Below are 18,710 nucleotides of genomic sequence, written 5' to 3'. Positions count from 1 at the left end.
CTTAATTAGCCGATGTATCCGGGCGGAGATACGTTTTTCCTCAGTCCGTGCCCATACATGTATATAAGTTGCAGGACGAAAAAGACGAGCGTGAGTATATATATATATATAGGTAAATGCGTGTAGCGAAGAATAATGAAAAGTTGGGGCGGCAGCCGAGAGTTTCTTGCTGCTACTGTTGTACTTGGGGTAATAAAAGGGACACGGAAGGGAGGGGGGGGGCGAGATATGAGCGCGAAAAAACAAGGCGGAAGATGAAGACAGGTAGCGCCGAGGGAAATGGGCGTGTGTGTGTATATATACATATATACGTGCGCTCGGCGAAAGTTTACCGTCCCTTGGGGACATGCCCGGCGGAGATGTACAAGTTGCGCGCATCGATTGCGCTTCGACGTTGGCGTCGGGTGACGCGGTGCTTTTTCTTGACTCATCCTCGTTTTTATTTGATACAGAAATTTTGTTTCAGCCCCGAGGTAAATGATCCGAAAGTCCACAGTGTTCCCAAACAATGACGATTCATGCTTGAATATTGACAAAAAATCAAAGAGCCGCGAACTCTTGAAATCATTGAAAAAAAAACTGAAAAAGTCTCGAAAAGACTTTCAAGTCGTGTAAAGTCTTCAAGGGTCTCCTAAAGTTTTAAAAATGACTTCGAATGTGTACTGAAAAATATTTAAGTCATCTAAGACGTTCAATGACTTTAAAGTATCCCAAAATATATTCAAAGACTGAAAAAGTCTCGAAAAGATGTCAGACATTTCATCGAGAAGTCCTTCGTGAGAAACATAAAAAGTTTGGTAGTAATTATAAAAATTCAGTGTTACAAATATGCATGAATCATACATTATCTTTCAGTTATCGAGTTATTCACGTAAAAAATGTACGCATAGTCGTAAAACATTAAAAACAAAACGTATACACGTATATTTTCCTCCCAAAGTGGTACAACTATAGCCTGAAATTTATTTAATTTAACAAGTGGCTCAATCGCGTAGAATCACCTCGAAAGGCGTAAAAGCTGATCTCGTACATCAGCTCACTTTCGGTAAATCCGTCTTCAAATACAGCCAAACACCCGTAAGAGGGATGAGGCGGGTGGGAGGGGGAGTAGGAGGGTAAAAGACAATCGTCTTTGGAAGCTCATGTAAGCCGTGCGCGAAGAAGCGCTCGATACTCCTGGGAGGGCGTTTTAAAGCTTCTAAATCCAAAGGATCAAAGGACTCCGACTGAGGGAGAACGGATGGAGGTATGTAGGAGACAGTGGCTGTGTTTTAGTGTGGAGTGCGGTACGGACGGGCCTTTTCGGGCGATTTTGGGTAACGACACGCGTATATCGTATTATATGGTTCGGGGCTGATGATAAATTTTACTTTTACTTCGCTTAGTTTAATTTTTTTTTTTTTTTTTCTTTCATCTACTTTGGGTTTTTTTTGCTTTTTCTGGGATAAATATAAGTTGAAGTCTGAAAAATTTGAATGTATAATTTGTGTGTTTTTTCTTACCTCTTTGAGTGTAAGCAAACAGTCTTTAAATGATGTACATTTTTTTAATACTTCATAAATAATTTTATTTTATTTTATCAGAAATTTTTTTATTGTTTGATAGTATTTTCCAAAGATCAAGTGGTTTTCTTCAATTTATAAATGTACCTTGGTTTCACGATTTTCCAATTTATTTTGGAAAAAGTTAACATTTCGTTTTTCCGGAAACCTTATTGTCATTATTTTCAAGTATAAATTTAATAAAAATTAACAAATTTTTATTAAATGTGTCTTTTCAAATTGTTAAACATTTTCCTATAGTTTAGTACCTTACTATTTTTTTATTACTTGATTGGTATGATTTAAGAAGGGCTCAATATTTGTAAATATAGTTCCTCATTTAAGTTAATTGCGAAGAATCGCGTTTCAATAGTAGTAATAATAATAAAACTCAAATAAAGTACTTAATCAAAAACTATTTAAAAGCTTAAATAACTAAATTTCATTATTTAATCAAGCCGATGTTTTATTTGATTGATACTATTCCTTGGGTTACTTTTTTTTCTGCATTGACGAATTGAACATCATAAAAAAAAAAAAAAAAAAAAAACTCATCAATACGGAATGATTGTCTCTTTGAAAAAGTTTATTGCCAAAGCGTTGGATCACCGCATTTTTGTTGACGAAAATGTGCCGCTAATTACACTTCAACCCCATATTGCTTTGATCAACTTCATTTATCTTTGAGGATATCTACAAATAAAAGCGGAGCAGATACATTTTTTTTCCTGTTTTCAAATATAGAAATCGCGAATCAAAGGTTGACCATTTATATGAGTATAAATTGGGGAAAAAAAAAACAGTTTCATGTAAAAACTTCGTTTGAGTTTTACGCCCAGCTCAAACCAAGTGTATGTATAGATAAAACCAATTCCCTTTGATTGATCCACAGAAGATCAAAAAGGTTACCACCACCACCACAATTACGGGCTTTAAACAACTCCAGCAGAGCGTGGTGTGAAAGAGTTCCAGTTAAATTGTCGTCGATATGATAGTACACAATACATGACTCTTTATTAACGGTATCAAATGATTTCAGATTCCTCGAAATTTTCAATGGATTTCAAAATGATTTTATTGGCCACCTTGTAAAAAATTCAACACGATGTCAATACTGATTATTTTAATAATTAAAATATAAATGTATAAAAAATAATTCAAAATATTCAAGTCACTTCACATACAATATACACGCGGAGGATCGAAATAATCAATTTAACTGCTGACGTTTTCCATCTCTTCAAAATACGCATGCAGTTATACAACTAATGCCCACTGATACAAAATTTTGAAAACATTTACTTCCTCTGTCTTAAAGTTAAGCTCGAAACATTCAGTCACTCGTTTGGATGTCAATTTCAGAATGATTTCCTTTGATTCCAGATAGATTTCGAAGGATTACCCATACCGGGAGCTTGGCTGATGTGCAGACACGCGACGGTCAGGGCGTATCTGCTGGAATCCAGTAATCTCCATGAGAATGCACTGGCTTGAGAAGAGAGGAAAAAAAAGAAGGTCCTCACCGTGTAAAAAATGAACGCACGGAAGAAGAGAGAAGGAAAGGTGGGTAACGCTCTCGGTCTTTACAAATTCAAATCTCCGCGCAGCTACCCTCTTTTTTCTGCGAAAGCACTCGCCCGGGGGGGGACAGGTGAAAGCTCTAATTCGATTACGGGGATGAATAATGAAAACTCACGGGCGCACCCTCCACTGCGATTAACAGTCACATCTCCCCGGGTTTCCTTTTTTTTTTTTTTTTCTCTTTAATTCACGTATCGAGACGACGCTTATTAAAAATAGAGCGAAGGGAGAGATACAAGAAAGTGTGACAGAAGTGCGAAGGGGGCAGTGTTTACACGAGCCGCTCGAGGGGCTCTGAATAATCCATGGAGTCGGTCGACAAGGGCCCCTTGAATATTTAATCAACTTATGGGGCCTTTTATGCATCATGTATAAATCGTAAACACCAGACGCAAGAAAGGGTTTGCTTGTGTAGGGCGCGTACTGGTCCGCGAGGGGGGGGTTTTTTTGGCTGTACTGGATCTATCGATTTTGTCAAGTCGACGTTTTTTTTTTTTGAGAGCTTTAGTGGAGTTTGCCGGAATAGTGAGCAGATAAAGTTTTCCAACAAGTTTTTCCTACTTTCGTGCGAAATTAAGATTTTTGGGTGGAAACCGAATTTTTTCCAAAAGTGTAATCTCAAGGAAATGAAAAATTTAGCTTTTCATTGTATGCCATTTATTTATTATTATTTTTTTTTCATAATGTCACAAAACTTTTTAGTACTTGGGACAAAATAGGTGCTACAATAAGCTAAGGTTTCACAAGATTCTATATTTTTCTTGATCTTGTTTTGTATTTTAATGCAATAACTCAGATGTTGAAAGAAATTCGACATGATCCTTTTAAAATGTTGGTCTTGTCAGTAATTTTTGCACCAAACGTCTTTAAAATTATAAAACATTTTTGTAAAGCCAAATTTGAAAAAATTCCATTGATTGCAAAAAATGTTTGGACAAACTTTAAAACAAACACTCCATAGCATAAAATATTGGGATGAACTCTTGAAAATTCAAGTATGAATGCTGACCATAAAATCTCAAGTACAACTGTAAAAGTATATACAAAATAAGTACAGTAACAAACACTAAGTTGGTATGACGCGTATCGCAGTCAAGTTGAAAAATTGACAAAAATGTATAAAAGGAAAGAGAAACAATGACAACAGTACGATGAATAAATAAACAAAGTATCACAGCGAAATTGTTATAGAGTATATATACATTATCATTCCAAATGAATGGGCAGCGCATGGAGCAACGTACCGAATACGACGAATACGATTCTTTGTCAACGCTCCCCAACATCCCCTACATCTCTGTGCAGCTATAAAGTCGCGTTAATGGACCAGCGTAAAAACGTCGAGCTGCCTCGGCAACAGCAGCCGCGTCGAAAAATAATTTCCATCCCGGGCCCCGGAAATTTTAACGAGCGCGCGCACCCTTGGCTCAACGTCACCTAAGCAACACACTCTCTGTTTTTCACCCCAACTCCCTTTCCGCTAGTTCACTCGGGTATTATTTCCCAAGCGCCATCGTTTGCGACCCCCTTCAACTTTGGCCGCTCGGACACTGCCGATGCATCCCCGCGCCGAGTGTTAATTTCCATTCTCCCGTTCACTACGTGCTCCTCTGCTTTTCCACACCCCCCCACCCCCTTTAATTGGGTTTACCGTCTCGAGCGTGGCTACTCTTTGCTCCTGATTAATGAAAAACACCTCCCCGTGACCTGTATACAAGTGTACCAACTTTTGAGCTAAAAAGGAGAACACGTATATTTTGGCTTTTTTCTACAATAATGCCAATCAAAGGCTTTTTTCAATGCTTTTTTGATTCATCGAGAGAAAAAAATTTGTTGTTGTTCCAAAAGAGGACATTCGATTGGAACTGCTCAAGTAATATATTTTTCTTGATCCGGTACACGAGACGTGTTTTTTCTTTAGTTGTCAATAAATTTAGTTCCCTTTATATATTATACTGACATCATGAAAATATATGCATACAACTAAAAATCCGTGTCTCTTTAATTTTTGCTCATCCCAACACAACCTTATACTTTGCGCAAAAACCCAATGGTTATTCTCCACTTGGCTATACGATAAAAATCGAGTCTCAGAAGCATAATTTTAACCCATCCGACCCATAAAAAATTCTCACAAATCAATAGTCGTCACAAATCACCTCGTCCTCCACCGGCACATATACTATACACATGCACCACCAACGAAGCATCAGCATCTACCTGCAGTCTGCACTTACAGGCAAGCAATAACAGCTGCAGGAGCTGTAACCCGAGCGCAGAGCATCGGAGAAGCCACCCCCCGTACACCCTTTCCCGATAACTCGATATATTGTATATTTCGCTCTCGCGCGCTGCGCCTCCAGAGATACCGATGGCAAACCCCCTGTGTGCGGGCGTCCCTCGCCGATGCGCGTCGATTATTCTTTCGATCGTGTACATATATACCGGGACACTTTGCTTCTGTTGTTGTATATTATGGTGTACGGTGTGGATGTGTTTGTGTTACAGGGTGCATCAGGATTGTCAAGAGAAGGGGGGTACGAGGAAGATTATCCCAGTTCTGGAATCTGCATGGATGGGAAAGAGCTCGATCTCGGCGATGGACCGGTATATAGGCTATTGTGTACGTACTTGGGTATACTTACGTGGTGAGTGGGAGGGAGTGCTCGGTGTCTCTATATATATTTTTATTTTTACGTGTACTTTTTTTTTTTTAAAAAGGCAAACTTTAAAAAAAAAAAAAAAAAAAAAAAATTATAAAATTGCAATCCTTGAATCTTAGAAACATATTTCAAACCACCTTCAATATAAGAATTAAAGAAAACCTTTTTAAAAATCAGATTTTTCTACCATATCTTTCATACTAGGGTCTCGGGTGAAAAAAATTTACTTCTTAGATCCTGTTTACGCACTTTACTATAGGGAAATATTGTAAAGTATTCGAGAAACGCTGAAAATCTGGAAAAACATAGGAAAATTAGTGTTTCTTAATTTTATTTTGCAATAATATGGTAACAAACGGGAAATTAGCAAAATTTCAATTGCACCATTGAAAAGAGCGACCTCGAAAATGGTGGGAAAGATGTTTTGCCTATTTTTTGTAAGAACATTTTAATACGTCCATTATTTTAACGAAATTGATATTATTTTACATTTAACGCTGAAAAAAAATGTGCAAAGACCTGAATTGCGTGTTCTTGAAATTTTTTCCACTGTTTAGGTTATCACCAATAAAAAAAAAATTAATAAAAAGGTGTAGCTTAAAATTCAAATTTGAAACTTTTGGGTACCCTGAAAAGTGAAAAATATGAAAGGAGAATTCCTCATATACCTACAATATGAAAAGAAAAATTTGTTCTCGCTTTATTCAGTTTAAGATGTGGTGCTTAAGAATGAGTCAAAGGCAAAAATAATAAAAATATTTTTATAAACAATTTTTTACCGACTCTGTTACCTAGTTCTACGATGTGGTTGCGACTACAAAAGATAAAAAAAAAGAAAAACAAAAAATGCTCTTTTTGCTGTGAATATTCGAGAAAACCTAGAAAAACGTAGATAAAAAAATTGATTCTTTGGAAAGGATCGTAATGAAAATTATGCAAAAATCACCAAAATCAAAAATTTTTACATTTTTTACTCTCTGGTGAAATTACATTTTACTTCCTTATACATAAGCTCTAAGTACCACTTTTGCATTTCTGTTCGATTTCAACTTTTAAAAACGCAAAAAGTCCAGATAAGTATTTTTCAACGTCTTTCTCTCGATCAACGAACCGCGAGAAATCTCAAAGCATCGACCGACAGCAGCGGTGGCAGCAAGAGAAAGTTGCAAAACAGAGCAAAGAAAATACAGGTATACGTATATATATATGTATACACACGGCATCATTGAAGAGAGAACCGAGTGACACAGACCCGCACACGCAAGCCTCACTGTCCACTGCTCACGCGGATATTCTAATTCAATTGCCGAAACTCGCGTTGTACGCGTGCAAGAAGAGTCTCGCTGTATATGTATGAAACACACGGCAAAAAAACAAAAGATAGACAAAGTCGGAGCGCCGCGTATAATAAAAGAAGCGAGGCGAAAAACTTGGGCGAGGGGGAGACAGAGGGAGCCACCGAGCGATAAGCGTGATATTCGCGCTCGAGTTTTTCCATTCGAGCGACTTTTATCCCGGACGATAAAACCCGTGCATGCCCGGCTCGACGACGAAGCTGTGCGTACATATATATATATATATATATATATATATGTGTATATCTCGGTATTTCCGCGGCGGCGCTTGTTTTTCCGTTTTCTGGAGCGCGAGGAAGAAGGGCTTGGCTGCTGCAGTCTACCAAGTGCAGGTCGGAAAATGAGAGATTTTTTTCGAGGTAACTCTGGGTACGTACGTGTGTTACGAATTTTTTTTTTTCATCCTTTCGCTGTTTCGTGCGTGTGATGGGCTTCGCTGTTCCCGACGCCCGGATGTTTCGCTCCTTCCACGCTCTGCTAAGGGTCTGGTGGTTTTTCCCTTTCCCTCCCCCCGCGGAGCTGAGTACGATTTTATTTAGAAGTGTTTCGGTGGTAGTCTTTTTTTTTCGTTTCGTGTGCCGGAGTTTAGTATTTTTTTTTTTTTTTTTTTGCTTTCTGTATCGTGAAACGGGTCATAGATTTTTTTTTATAAAAAAATAAATTCAAGTCATTTTGATGTTGACACATTGCAAGGAAATCGATATAAAGAAAAAAACATGCACGGATTTGGATTGAAATTAAAATTTTTAATGCCCACATCGTGAGTAGGTGGACGTCTGACCAGTCGCAGATTTTTCTACTGAAACGTCTGTCGATTCTTCATTTGACTGTAGGTATAGGGACTAAACCAGTGTGATACCTACTTCGAGACAAAACAATCTCGATGAAAAATATCAAGATGAGACCTACCAAAGTCTCGTCTCGAAAAAAATCTCGAATCCTTCACGACTCGGGAAAATATCGAAAGCCTCGAACTCGCTTTCAAGAATCTTAAAGATATCGAGATTTTTTTCAACTACTCGAGATGAGGCGGTCCCAGTGTAAAATATCAAGATGAACCAGACGAGACCTATGAAAAACTCGTCTCAAAACCTCGAAAAATTTTCGAGACCTTCATGAGTCTTAGAGATCTCGAAATTTTTTGTGAGACCTTGAAATGAGACTTTTTCAACACCACAACCTATAGAATGGACCTCCATATAAAACATTGTCCCACGAGGTATCGATCTCACAATATCGATCAATCCCTTCCTTATGAAAAAAAAATTTTGCTCTAAAACAATTACAAAGGACACGAAGTCTCGGTAACCCGAAACCAACAGAAAAAGAAGCGTCGCCTCACGCTGCGCGTAATCACCAACACGCATAATCCCCGATAGAAATAATAACAAAAACCATCCCCGTTCCCCGACTGGCAGTTGTCCAAGAGCTTTTGTCTCTTTCACGTAAATATAAAGAAACTACGTGACAGCGCAAACAAACAAACCAACAAATGACCTGAAAAATCATGCACCAACATACACATGACACGCGATAAATCACCTCGTGTGTGTATGTGTACACGTGTGTATCGCATTGACGCTTTCTCGCGCGAAAAGCCCGTAAACGAAGAACCGAATCTCCCAGTAGCCGCATTACGTGAGAAGAACGCGAGCCGAGATCGGCAGGGCGTGAAAAATTGGACGGCAATTTCGGGCTGCGATGCAAACTGCTTTCCGCTTCAGTTCTGGAAATATCCCTCATCGTCGTCGAGCTATTTTTTTTCCTCCTTTCCTCGGCATCATCCTCAAATCGGTTTCGGCTAAGGGTGCACCTCTATGTATATATGACGTGTACATGTACGGAAGATATGTAAGGTAATAACGATTTTCCCCCGTCCCCTCCCCGGAGCAGACCCCATTACGTCGATGCTGCATAATGCAGATCGGATGCGATATACGTGCGCTCGATTTGACGATCGAATAGAACGGACAACGAGGAATATATATTATATATCAGAATCTTCCAATGGTACCGGTGAGCTCGAGGTACGGGGTCTCATTTCGCGCTTTATTTGACTGTCGAATCTATATGTCAGTACCTTCATCCAATTTTTACACGCGTTTGTACGTAGTGTACGAATTATCTATTACGAATTTTTCGGCATACATACTTTTTTAATACTTGTCCTAATTATTTGTCCGCACTATAGCAGTGCTTCAAACAATTGCTTTACGACTTTTTTCGGTTGCTGAAACTGTTTTTTGAAAGTTTTTATTTCTTTTGCCATTTTCGCAAGAAAACGTAATTCATATAGTGAAATATCCAAACATTACCATATCTTTTAGTTTTATATTTATTAATTTTTTTTTATTTAAAAAATGTTTTTGCTTTGTCCTCTTAGTTGGCTGAACAACATAATTTTTTTAGTCTTCTCAAGTACTTTTACGTATTATTTTGGGTTGAAATTTCGGAGTTAAAAGTAAAGCGAGACAAAATTCAACCAAAACAATAAAAAAAATCATGAAAAAAAAAAAAATAAATAAATAAATAAAAAATACAATCACGTGCATTATTGCAGCGTACTTTGTAAGAAAAAACTATGGATCATATTATTTCTCAATTAAAAACAAAAAAAAGTGTTATTGCACACTCAAGTGGGTTAAAAAGACACACGTCAATTTGCAGTGTAATTAGCATCAACGGAAATAACGCTCTTAATTAACAGTATTTATAAAGAAAAACTGATTAATTTTTGTTTTTCAGCCAAGTCAATTGAGAGCATTAAACGAAAAAACAAAGAAAAAAAATGAAAACTAATAAGCACTCGCGCAATAGGGTCTAGCGTCGGAAACAAACCAATGGCCCAACGAAGCCAATTACAAGCTGCACGTTTGCCCGTGCATATTTAGGTGGATATTGCCTTACATGTGTACCTGTACACTATATGTGCGCGTATAAGGGCTGTACGTAACTATCGTATTGTCCAGTGGCGCGACTCTCTTTGAACATGTGGAGCCCCATACACGCACGTGCGACCCACAATATATATACGGTACAATCACGTGCACACGTGTGCCGCATTGTCATCGAAACGGCTTGCCATGTGTATAGGCACCTCCCACCACGCGGTCCATGTTATTCCTCCTTTTCTTTTTTTTTTGTTACCAAATCGAGTTAATTTGTACGCATACCTATACCTACTTACCTCGCGTACGAACGCACAATTGCGCGACGATTTGGAAAATTAACACCGCCCCATCGAGTACCCGCGATATTATTTCTCCATCTTTCCGCTTATTACAGAATTGCAGCAGATTTTTCTTTCAAAAAAAAAAAAAAATAAAAAAAAAAATAAGTAAATAAAGGAAGGAAGGAAAAAAACATTTGCAGCGAAATACTTGAGAAGAACTCTCACACCGTCACTCGACTCGGATATCGGGGTGTGTATAGGGTACAGCCGCAGCGTCGTGAAATTTCATTACTCCGATCCTAATTACACCACCATCCCCCTGCCCCTCAGTCTGAACTTCAATGGTACACCCAACAACGTCGTCGGCAAATGTCCCAATAACACCTGCGAGTCACGTACACCCACATGCGTGGGTTATGCAAGGCATCCCTCCAAGTTCCAGCCCAGGCATTAGTATCGGTCGTGGAAATTAAGCTTCGCCCGCGTCGTTAATGCGATACATCCCGGTGTGCGTGTAGGTGTCCGCGATGCTTATTGTCGATGCGCAACCACGCACGTCCCGGCTATAATATGCAATGAGTGACCTTTCACTTGTACGCGCTAATGAGCTATATGATTTTTTTTTTTTTTTTTTTTTTTCCACACTTTGCGTCTTTGAGGGATACATTTCACGAATACTCGTGCGCCACTCGTACGACACATGTCTTTGATCGTTGGATCTCGGTGCTTTCGTCATCCTCTCTCGAAATTAATTAAAACCATGATTTGCTGTACTTGAGTTTGTGCGCGGTGCACTGGATGATTATACTCCCTGCTTGTGAATATTATCGTCGAGTGGTACTTCAGAGCTGATTAATTTTTATAGAACACGCGTAAGAGTTGCGGTCCAATTGAATTATGGAAGAACATGTGTAAAACGAGGGACTGCAAAAAAAAAGTCCTCATTTGAAGTCAACAATTTGAGTCTTAATAAAAATAATCTATTGCCACTTTAAGTGATGATAATACTTTAAATTCTTTTGGACTTGCCCAATGATGTATTTAATTTATTCAAAGTCATTAGAAACACATTCTACAACTTCAAAGTCATCCATTAAATGTCAATGATTTTTTGATAAATTTTGTACGCTTTTAAAGTCTGTTAGAGTCTCTAAAAACAATCTATTGCCACTTAAGGTAGTAATAACATTTTTAATTATTTTAAAGTTACCTAATCATATATTAAACTCATTCAAAGACATTTGAAAGACTTTGGACGACTTCAACGTCATCTATAAAAGTGTTAAAGACTTATTTGATAAATTTAAAGTCCTTGAAAGTCATGAAATGCCACTTAAAGATATCGTAAATCTTAAAAGCCTGTCAAAGTCATACAAAGATACTATTTGAAGACATTCAAGTTATTTAAAATCACGTAATCTCTTTTACAAGACCTCCAAATTCTCTAAAAATCAAGATTTACATAAAAAACCCTCACATCCATCTTTATACCGTAACGTGAATGATTTTTAATTCCATCGCTACACCAAACGCAATATGCACGACCAAAGGCACATATTGTATCAAGAATCGTCTACAAAAGCATACCGTAGAGATAGCAAAAGGGCAAGTCCATTCCGACACCGGAATCCGTGTAGGAGCACCGTCCGCTACAATATTGAGTGAATCTAATGGCAGCGGCGGCAGTGGATTCTGACCCCTCTCACGTTCCCCCACGTATAATGCGGGGCTCATTTAATTATGTAGCTGATAATCCGGGCGGGGAGCCCTACGATTAGCATATCAATGCGGTATCCCGATTGTGACCCAACTCCCAGACAAGAGAACTTCTTATATTCTCGTTTCGGCGCGGTATCTGCAGCTTATACCGGGAGCCTGTACGTTCCCATTGTTTACTCAAATGTGTTTAACGCTTCGAGACTCATGAAAAATACAAGGGGTGCATAAGTAAACATCGCGACGTTTTCAAGAATATTAAGGAAATACACGTGTTTGAAGTTCAACTTCAATTTTTGGTGTTTAAGTTTAATTTTTGACAAAACAACTAAAAATCAATGAATACCGTCATTGTTTGCCAAAAAAATTTCTGCCACCATGAAAGCTATTTAAAAACAGGGAACACCCCGAGACACAAAGCTCAAAAGGTTTTCACCTGAAAAACTCCATGTATTGTTTAACGTTTCAAGTCTCATACATAATACAAGGGTTTCGTGAATAAGCATCACGTATTCAATAAAATTAACTAAATACTTTTTTGAAGTTTAACTTTAACTTTTTGGTGTTTAACTTTAATTTTTGACAAAACAACTAAAAATCAATGAATACCGTCATTGTTTGCCAAAAAAATTGCTGCCACCATGAAAGCTATTTAAAAACAGGGAACACCCCGAGACACAAAGCTCAAAAGGTTTTCACCTGAAAACTCCATGTACTGTTCAACGCTTCAAGTCTCATAAAAATACAAGGGTTGCATGAATAAGCATCAAGTATTAAATAATATTAACTAAATACTTTTTTGAAGTTTAACTTCAACTTTTTGGTGTTTAACTTTAATTTTTGACAAAACAACTAAAAATCAATGAATACCGTCATTGTTTGCCAAAAAAAAAATTACTGCAATCATGAAAGCTATTTAAAAACAGGGAACACCCCAAGACACAAAGCTCAAAAGGTTTTCACCTAAAAAACTCCATGTATTGTTTAACGTTTCAAGTCTCATACATAATACAAGGGTTTCGTGAATAAGCATCACGTATTCAATAAAATTAACTAAATACTTTTTTGAAGTTTAACTTCAACTTTTTGGTGTTTAACTTTAATTTTTGAAAAACAAGTAAAAATCAATGAATACCGTCATTGTTTGCCAAAACACAAAGCTCAAAAGGTTTTCGTCTGAAAAAGTCCATACATCTATATAATTGCACCCCCACGTCAAGCTGCAGCGATCGGACGAACAAAGAAAAAGTGTAGCGAGGAATAAAAAGAGATGCCTTCACGTTTTTGTCCTCAAAGACATTCTTCGAGCAGCAAGATTCGTCTCTCTTTCTTTATGCGCGACTGACTTTTCTCACCCTTAACAGCACGACGTATCGTGCACGCTGGTTTTTTCCCATCTAAAATTGGAATTATTTTTCTTGTTTTTCCTAGTCTACAGTGTAGTTGTAGGAAATCGTGTTTTTTTCAGCCTACTTGAGAAGTTGACAATGTACAAAGTTATTTTTTTGACAATTTTAAATTAATTATTACGACGAAAAAGGAAAATGATAATACACATTACCTCGACGCCGTTGATGACCCACGTGATTACGGCTTTGGGTACGGAGGGCCAGGCAGTGCAATTGGCGGTGAGGTTCTCGCCGACCGCGTACTGCGAGCCCAGGCCCGTTATCTCCGGCTCGTGGTTCGGCAGCACTGAAACAAAGAAGAAAAAAATGTTATATTACAACGTTAAACGCAAATGTAATAACTTTAATTAAAAAAAAAAAAAAGCGCATCTCTGCTGTTTATATAGGTGTAACCAACACGCGTTTTGCGCCATTAGTCACGTTCGCGGGCGCGGTATTTATGTGTCATCCGCGACGTGTACGTGAGACCAAAGTCACGCGTGATGTGCGTTATTGCATGCTACATTTATATGCGCAAGTTGGTATCAATACGTGAACGCGGGCAGTGGTATATCTGGCGTCATCGATTGCATACATCATGTTCTCGGAGCTCTTTACATGGAATTTAATTTTTTCATTGGTAAGTTGTTATTATTACTCGTGTATTTTTGTACTTTTCAGTCCTACTTGCACCGCTTGTCTGTAAGTTGTTGGTGGAACGGCGAAATCTTTTTAACGATTTTCAACCTTTATATTTTAAATTAGTTGAAAATGTTCTTGTCTGACATAAATTTCAATGTAACCGTATTACACGAGGTTTTCTTCTTCCTATTATTCATTATTTAATTACGGATTTTAAATATATATGGCTTCGTTGTCTCTGGTGGATTTTCTGTTTCCACTTGGTTCTGTAGACGACGTACTTTTAAGGTCCATTTTCATGATGTTAGTTTTCAACGTCAAGCATCTCGAGTCTCGATCACGTGACAAAAAAAGAGCTGATGGTAAGGTAATTTATCGTCCATTTATATAGAGTTTGAACGCATCTAAAATTTTAAAACTAGATGCTAAAATGACTTTCAAAGCTGGAAAATAGTTTATTCGTATAAGGGTTGCCTTTCTAACAACACGTTTTGTCACACGCATCCATAAAAATGAACGTTTGGATAATAAGTCAGAAGTATTTTGTCTACTGTTCAGTTTAATTATAAATCCATTGTATAGCTAAAAAGTAATTTAAAAAATTATGTAAAAAAGTGTAAGAATACACTTTTGGTTAAAAACATAATTAGTTTTAAATGGTTTTTCACTGCACTCATGATTTACAAAAGCTAGAGTCTCCCACAATATGGATATGGTTAAAAACAAACAGTTTAATAACTCTTGCTTTTATTAATCGTGGGTACAATAAAGAAATTAAAAAAAAAATATATTTTTCTATGTATACCTATTAGTGTATGAATAAAAGCTTACATTTATCACTTTTTTACACGTTTGTTCTTTTTATTTTTGCACTTCATTTAAACAGCAATTGTAGATATATTGATTTTGGAATTCATTCCACCAGTTAATGTTAATGTTATTCCTTCCAATAGGCGAGCTCATGCAAATAATGATAATGTACACCTATGAATATTCACCGATTCAGATCGAGACACAAGAAAAAGGAGTATAACCAATAACCCGATAACCCACATGATAGATACCGTGGCGCACAAACCTTGATTTTTGACGATGTGCAGAAAAACAAAAAGAAGAAACACACTTATTCATAACAAGTATGGCTTCTATGGTGGCTAAACAATCAATAAACTTTTCTCGTGCCAACCTCAATCACGTGAACTCGCGACTCTCATTTCCATACAACTCGCGCTAAATTGAATATTTGCAACTAGTGAGACTTCCATTGTTCGCACTTACACACATTGTACTTACTTCATCGTGTTTCGAACGTCTCGGATCTTTTTTTTTTGTTATATTGGAAAGTATATCCATATATTGTTCTCGAGATAAATGTGCTAACTGTAGGTGGTAATTGGACGAAGCGAAACAAAATTCTTCTCCAACGCCTGTCCGCCCATCACTGATGGACTCGGTCTTACCTCACTCGCTTGTATCTACTTACAAAAAACGCTCCTCGCTATTCGAATAAACACCAAACATCCCTTCGCATTCGAAATCCCCTCAACTCCTGGGCGTCGACGTCTCGGTCATTAATACCTGTACAGCGTAGACTTCCCTTATCTGCAATTAAAGGGTCTTTCCAGCGAAAGTTTTCGCAGCACCCCTGCAACTGTTGTAAAAAAAAAGAAACTCTGCGAAAACAAAAGAACCAAGGCCTCTCGAAACTTTGTCACGCGTATAGTAAAAGTTGGGCCATTGAAAAGTTGTCGGATCATTGCGCCCAACTCCTTTGTGTGCGTATTTTTTTTTACCCATTTTATACAATACAGTGTACTTTGTTCCGGAAAACACCTACACACAAGAAGGCTTCCCCATAAGTACCCCAGCCAATGTACCTTCGTATGAAATATTTGGGCAATAGGACACCCATGTAGTCCGAGAAAAGACGCGCAGCGCCGTACATGTATTACCAAACGCGCGAAAGGGCCATCGAATTTATGACTACCCATATACGTGTATACACCCGCTCCTTCCCGTTATTATACATATATATACACGTGGAGCCGGTGGAGTTTCGCATAAAGGTATGGCTCGTAAATTCGACCAGAGACGACGCTCCCGTATACATACGTCACGAACACTATGTGCGCGGTCCTTTCTCCCTCCCGTGTATGGCTAGTTTCTGCTGCTGTGGTATACACGTAGACGGCGAATTATCGCCGAAGCGTCCGGTTCAACGTTTGCGCTAAGGAAAAGGACAAGGGGGAGGATATACCGTCTTTAGGTTTCTCTGTGTATAACTTTTTTTTTTTTTTTTATTGGGTATACACATTTGTAACGTGTACACATCTAGAAGTCAATAGTTGCGTGAATACCATCGGATGGAGTGTGCGTGTGTATCCGACCGCTCACTCGGGGGAAGGAAAAAAAAAAAAACAAACAAGTTGACGACTCGAGGATCATCCTCTTGCGCGCTGTTTACGATCGTTTCTTTGCGTATATATTCATACGTGGGACGTACATTAGGGTAACGGGGACGGAGTATGGGGATACGATTTGTTACTCAAGATATCGTGTGCCTGTCCATGTTTTTTTTTTTGTTTTTTTTTTATTTATATATTTTGCCTTTGATCGGACGTTTGGGATCCATGTTCAGTTCATCGAGTGGATCCTTGTGTACTTTCACTGCTCGATGGAACCAGTGAAAAAAAAGTAATTGCCCAGGATGAAAATCTTTTGTACAGGAGTTGGAAATTCAAGCACCAAATGTTGCTTTTTTGTTCTCAAGGTCTAAAAACCCCCGTAAGCTAGCAGAGCCAACGAGAGTCATATTTCAAAACAATTTGGCCCTGATTTTCTATTTCCATCCAAATTGGATGGAAAAAATGTAGCACCCCCTAAATAAATAGCTGTCGCTGAGTTATATAGGTGTATCCTAATAAAAAAAAAAAAATTCCAACAGCGCCAAAGGAGAATGCACCGCAAGGATCAACGAGCAGCAACTACATACGCAACGAAGCGTGAGTGCGAGACCCAAATGTGGAACGTACATGTACAAACACACACATGTAACAACAGCCAGTTAGTTTCCATCCGCAGCTCGATGAGTAGTATCTACTTTCGGTGAACCTGCCTTGCTCCGCAGCAATCGCTCCTCGTCGAGGTTTCGGCGTGTCCTCCTCCTGCGCCTGTGCAGATCGAGCTTTGCGGTCTTCCTTCGGAGTAGACAAATCGAGCCCGACAATCGAAACTCTTGTCCTTTTCCTCCCCGCACTTGCGAACGCGCATATACAATATGTGGATAGACAAGGAAAATTCGCGTGACTGTGCTCCGAGTCTCTCAGATCTCCGGAGGACTTGCATGTCCTCGTGTCAACTCCTTTGAGACAGAAACAACGTCATTTCTGGTTGTTTTCCTTTTTTCAGGATGTTCTCTTTGAACCAGGTGCGTACAGGAGGCGCATGCATGTATTCACGATATGTGGATGATGACGAGGGGCGCGTTTTGACACTGCAAACAAATCACACTTTTTCTTTGCTCGTGTACATATCACGGGCAACTGAATTTGTGAAGAACCAATCCTGGGTATGGTGGGTCGTTGCGTGAAATTTCCAACAATCTCCACCGATTTTTCACTATTGCGGGTTTTGTTTTTTTAGAGCGTGTATTTACTCTTTCGTTCAGATTAACTTATAAAGATCTTAAGGATATTTTGTGCGTATGTGGAAAAAAGTATACTCTTTACATGTGGAATGGTAAGAAAAAAATCATCATTTCAATGTCACAAATACTCATTTTGATGGATAAGTGACTATTGTCTTATTGCACCTAAGCTTAGTAGTTTCGAGTCCTTGGTATTGTCCCGCTACCAAATATCTTAATCGTACCAAAAACGCTAGTTGCTATGTAATTTCATTACATTACACCATTTGAAATCCCATAAACGTTTTACACACCATACCTATCTGTTTCGCCTAATCGATGCACAGTTACTTACCACACGATTTTTTAAGGAAAAAAATAATGAAGCGAAGGAACAAATTAAATCCCCTATGGAAAATTTACGGCGTCGGATCTGTACTCGCCCGAAGACTCCTTACGTAATTTCGGGAGTATAGACGTGTATCATGCTTATTACGTATAATAAGTATACACACACAGACTTCCGCGTGTTTTTGTTCGCGTACGTAACTGTGGGCTGATTACTATAAACTTTCCTGTGCAAACAAGGAGCACATTGTTCTTCATGAAACTCATTAAATAGTTTTACACGCGCCTGTATGCTATGTGTGCTTCAAACTGTGAGCTCATGAATAGGTGCACAGTTTGGAAATCGACGCGGAGAAAAAAACTATTCACTATACATATTTGCGTATTAAAATTAATTAGGTTGCAATTTAATCTCATTTAGGTTGGTTCATCCGAGCGCACGCAACTACAAACGCACTTTTTGGCTGTATCTTATTAAAAAAAAATTGTAGTAAAAAATTCCTGGAGTATATATATTTGGTCATTTCAATGCGAGGCCTGTTCGGTGGACTTTTTCTTCTTGATAACGCGTTATCGCGTTTGTCGGGCCAACGTCACCCAGAAAGCCTTGCGTTAAAACTATTTCTGACTACGCGCGCAGCCAATGGTCATTATTATGCGATTAACATTCCCATTGCTC

At 38.3% G+C, this 18,710-nt stretch overlaps 1 protein-coding gene across 1 annotated transcript in view; it reads right to left on the bottom strand.

The window, feature by feature from the left end:
* The window catches only part of LOC106640350 (uncharacterized), a 57,315-nt gene that overhangs the window by 3,013 nt on the left and 35,592 nt on the right, over positions 1-18,710 (bottom strand). The window contains exon 3 of the mRNA XM_014354350.2: positions 13,590-13,723. Within this exon, the coding sequence (XP_014209836.2) occupies positions 13,590-13,723 (134 nt within the window). The remainder of the gene's footprint in view (positions 1-13,589; positions 13,724-18,710) is intronic.

This window comes from Copidosoma floridanum, unplaced genomic scaffold (genome assembly GCF_036245765.1).
Source record: "Copidosoma floridanum isolate Cflo_tuat_1 unplaced genomic scaffold, Cflo_Japanese_pri ptg000025l, whole genome shotgun sequence".
NCBI lineage: Eukaryota > Metazoa > Arthropoda > Insecta > Hymenoptera > Encyrtidae > Copidosoma > Copidosoma floridanum.
The sequence above is the reverse complement of the archived record's forward strand: the minus strand, read 5'-3'. Positions and strand labels throughout refer to the sequence as shown.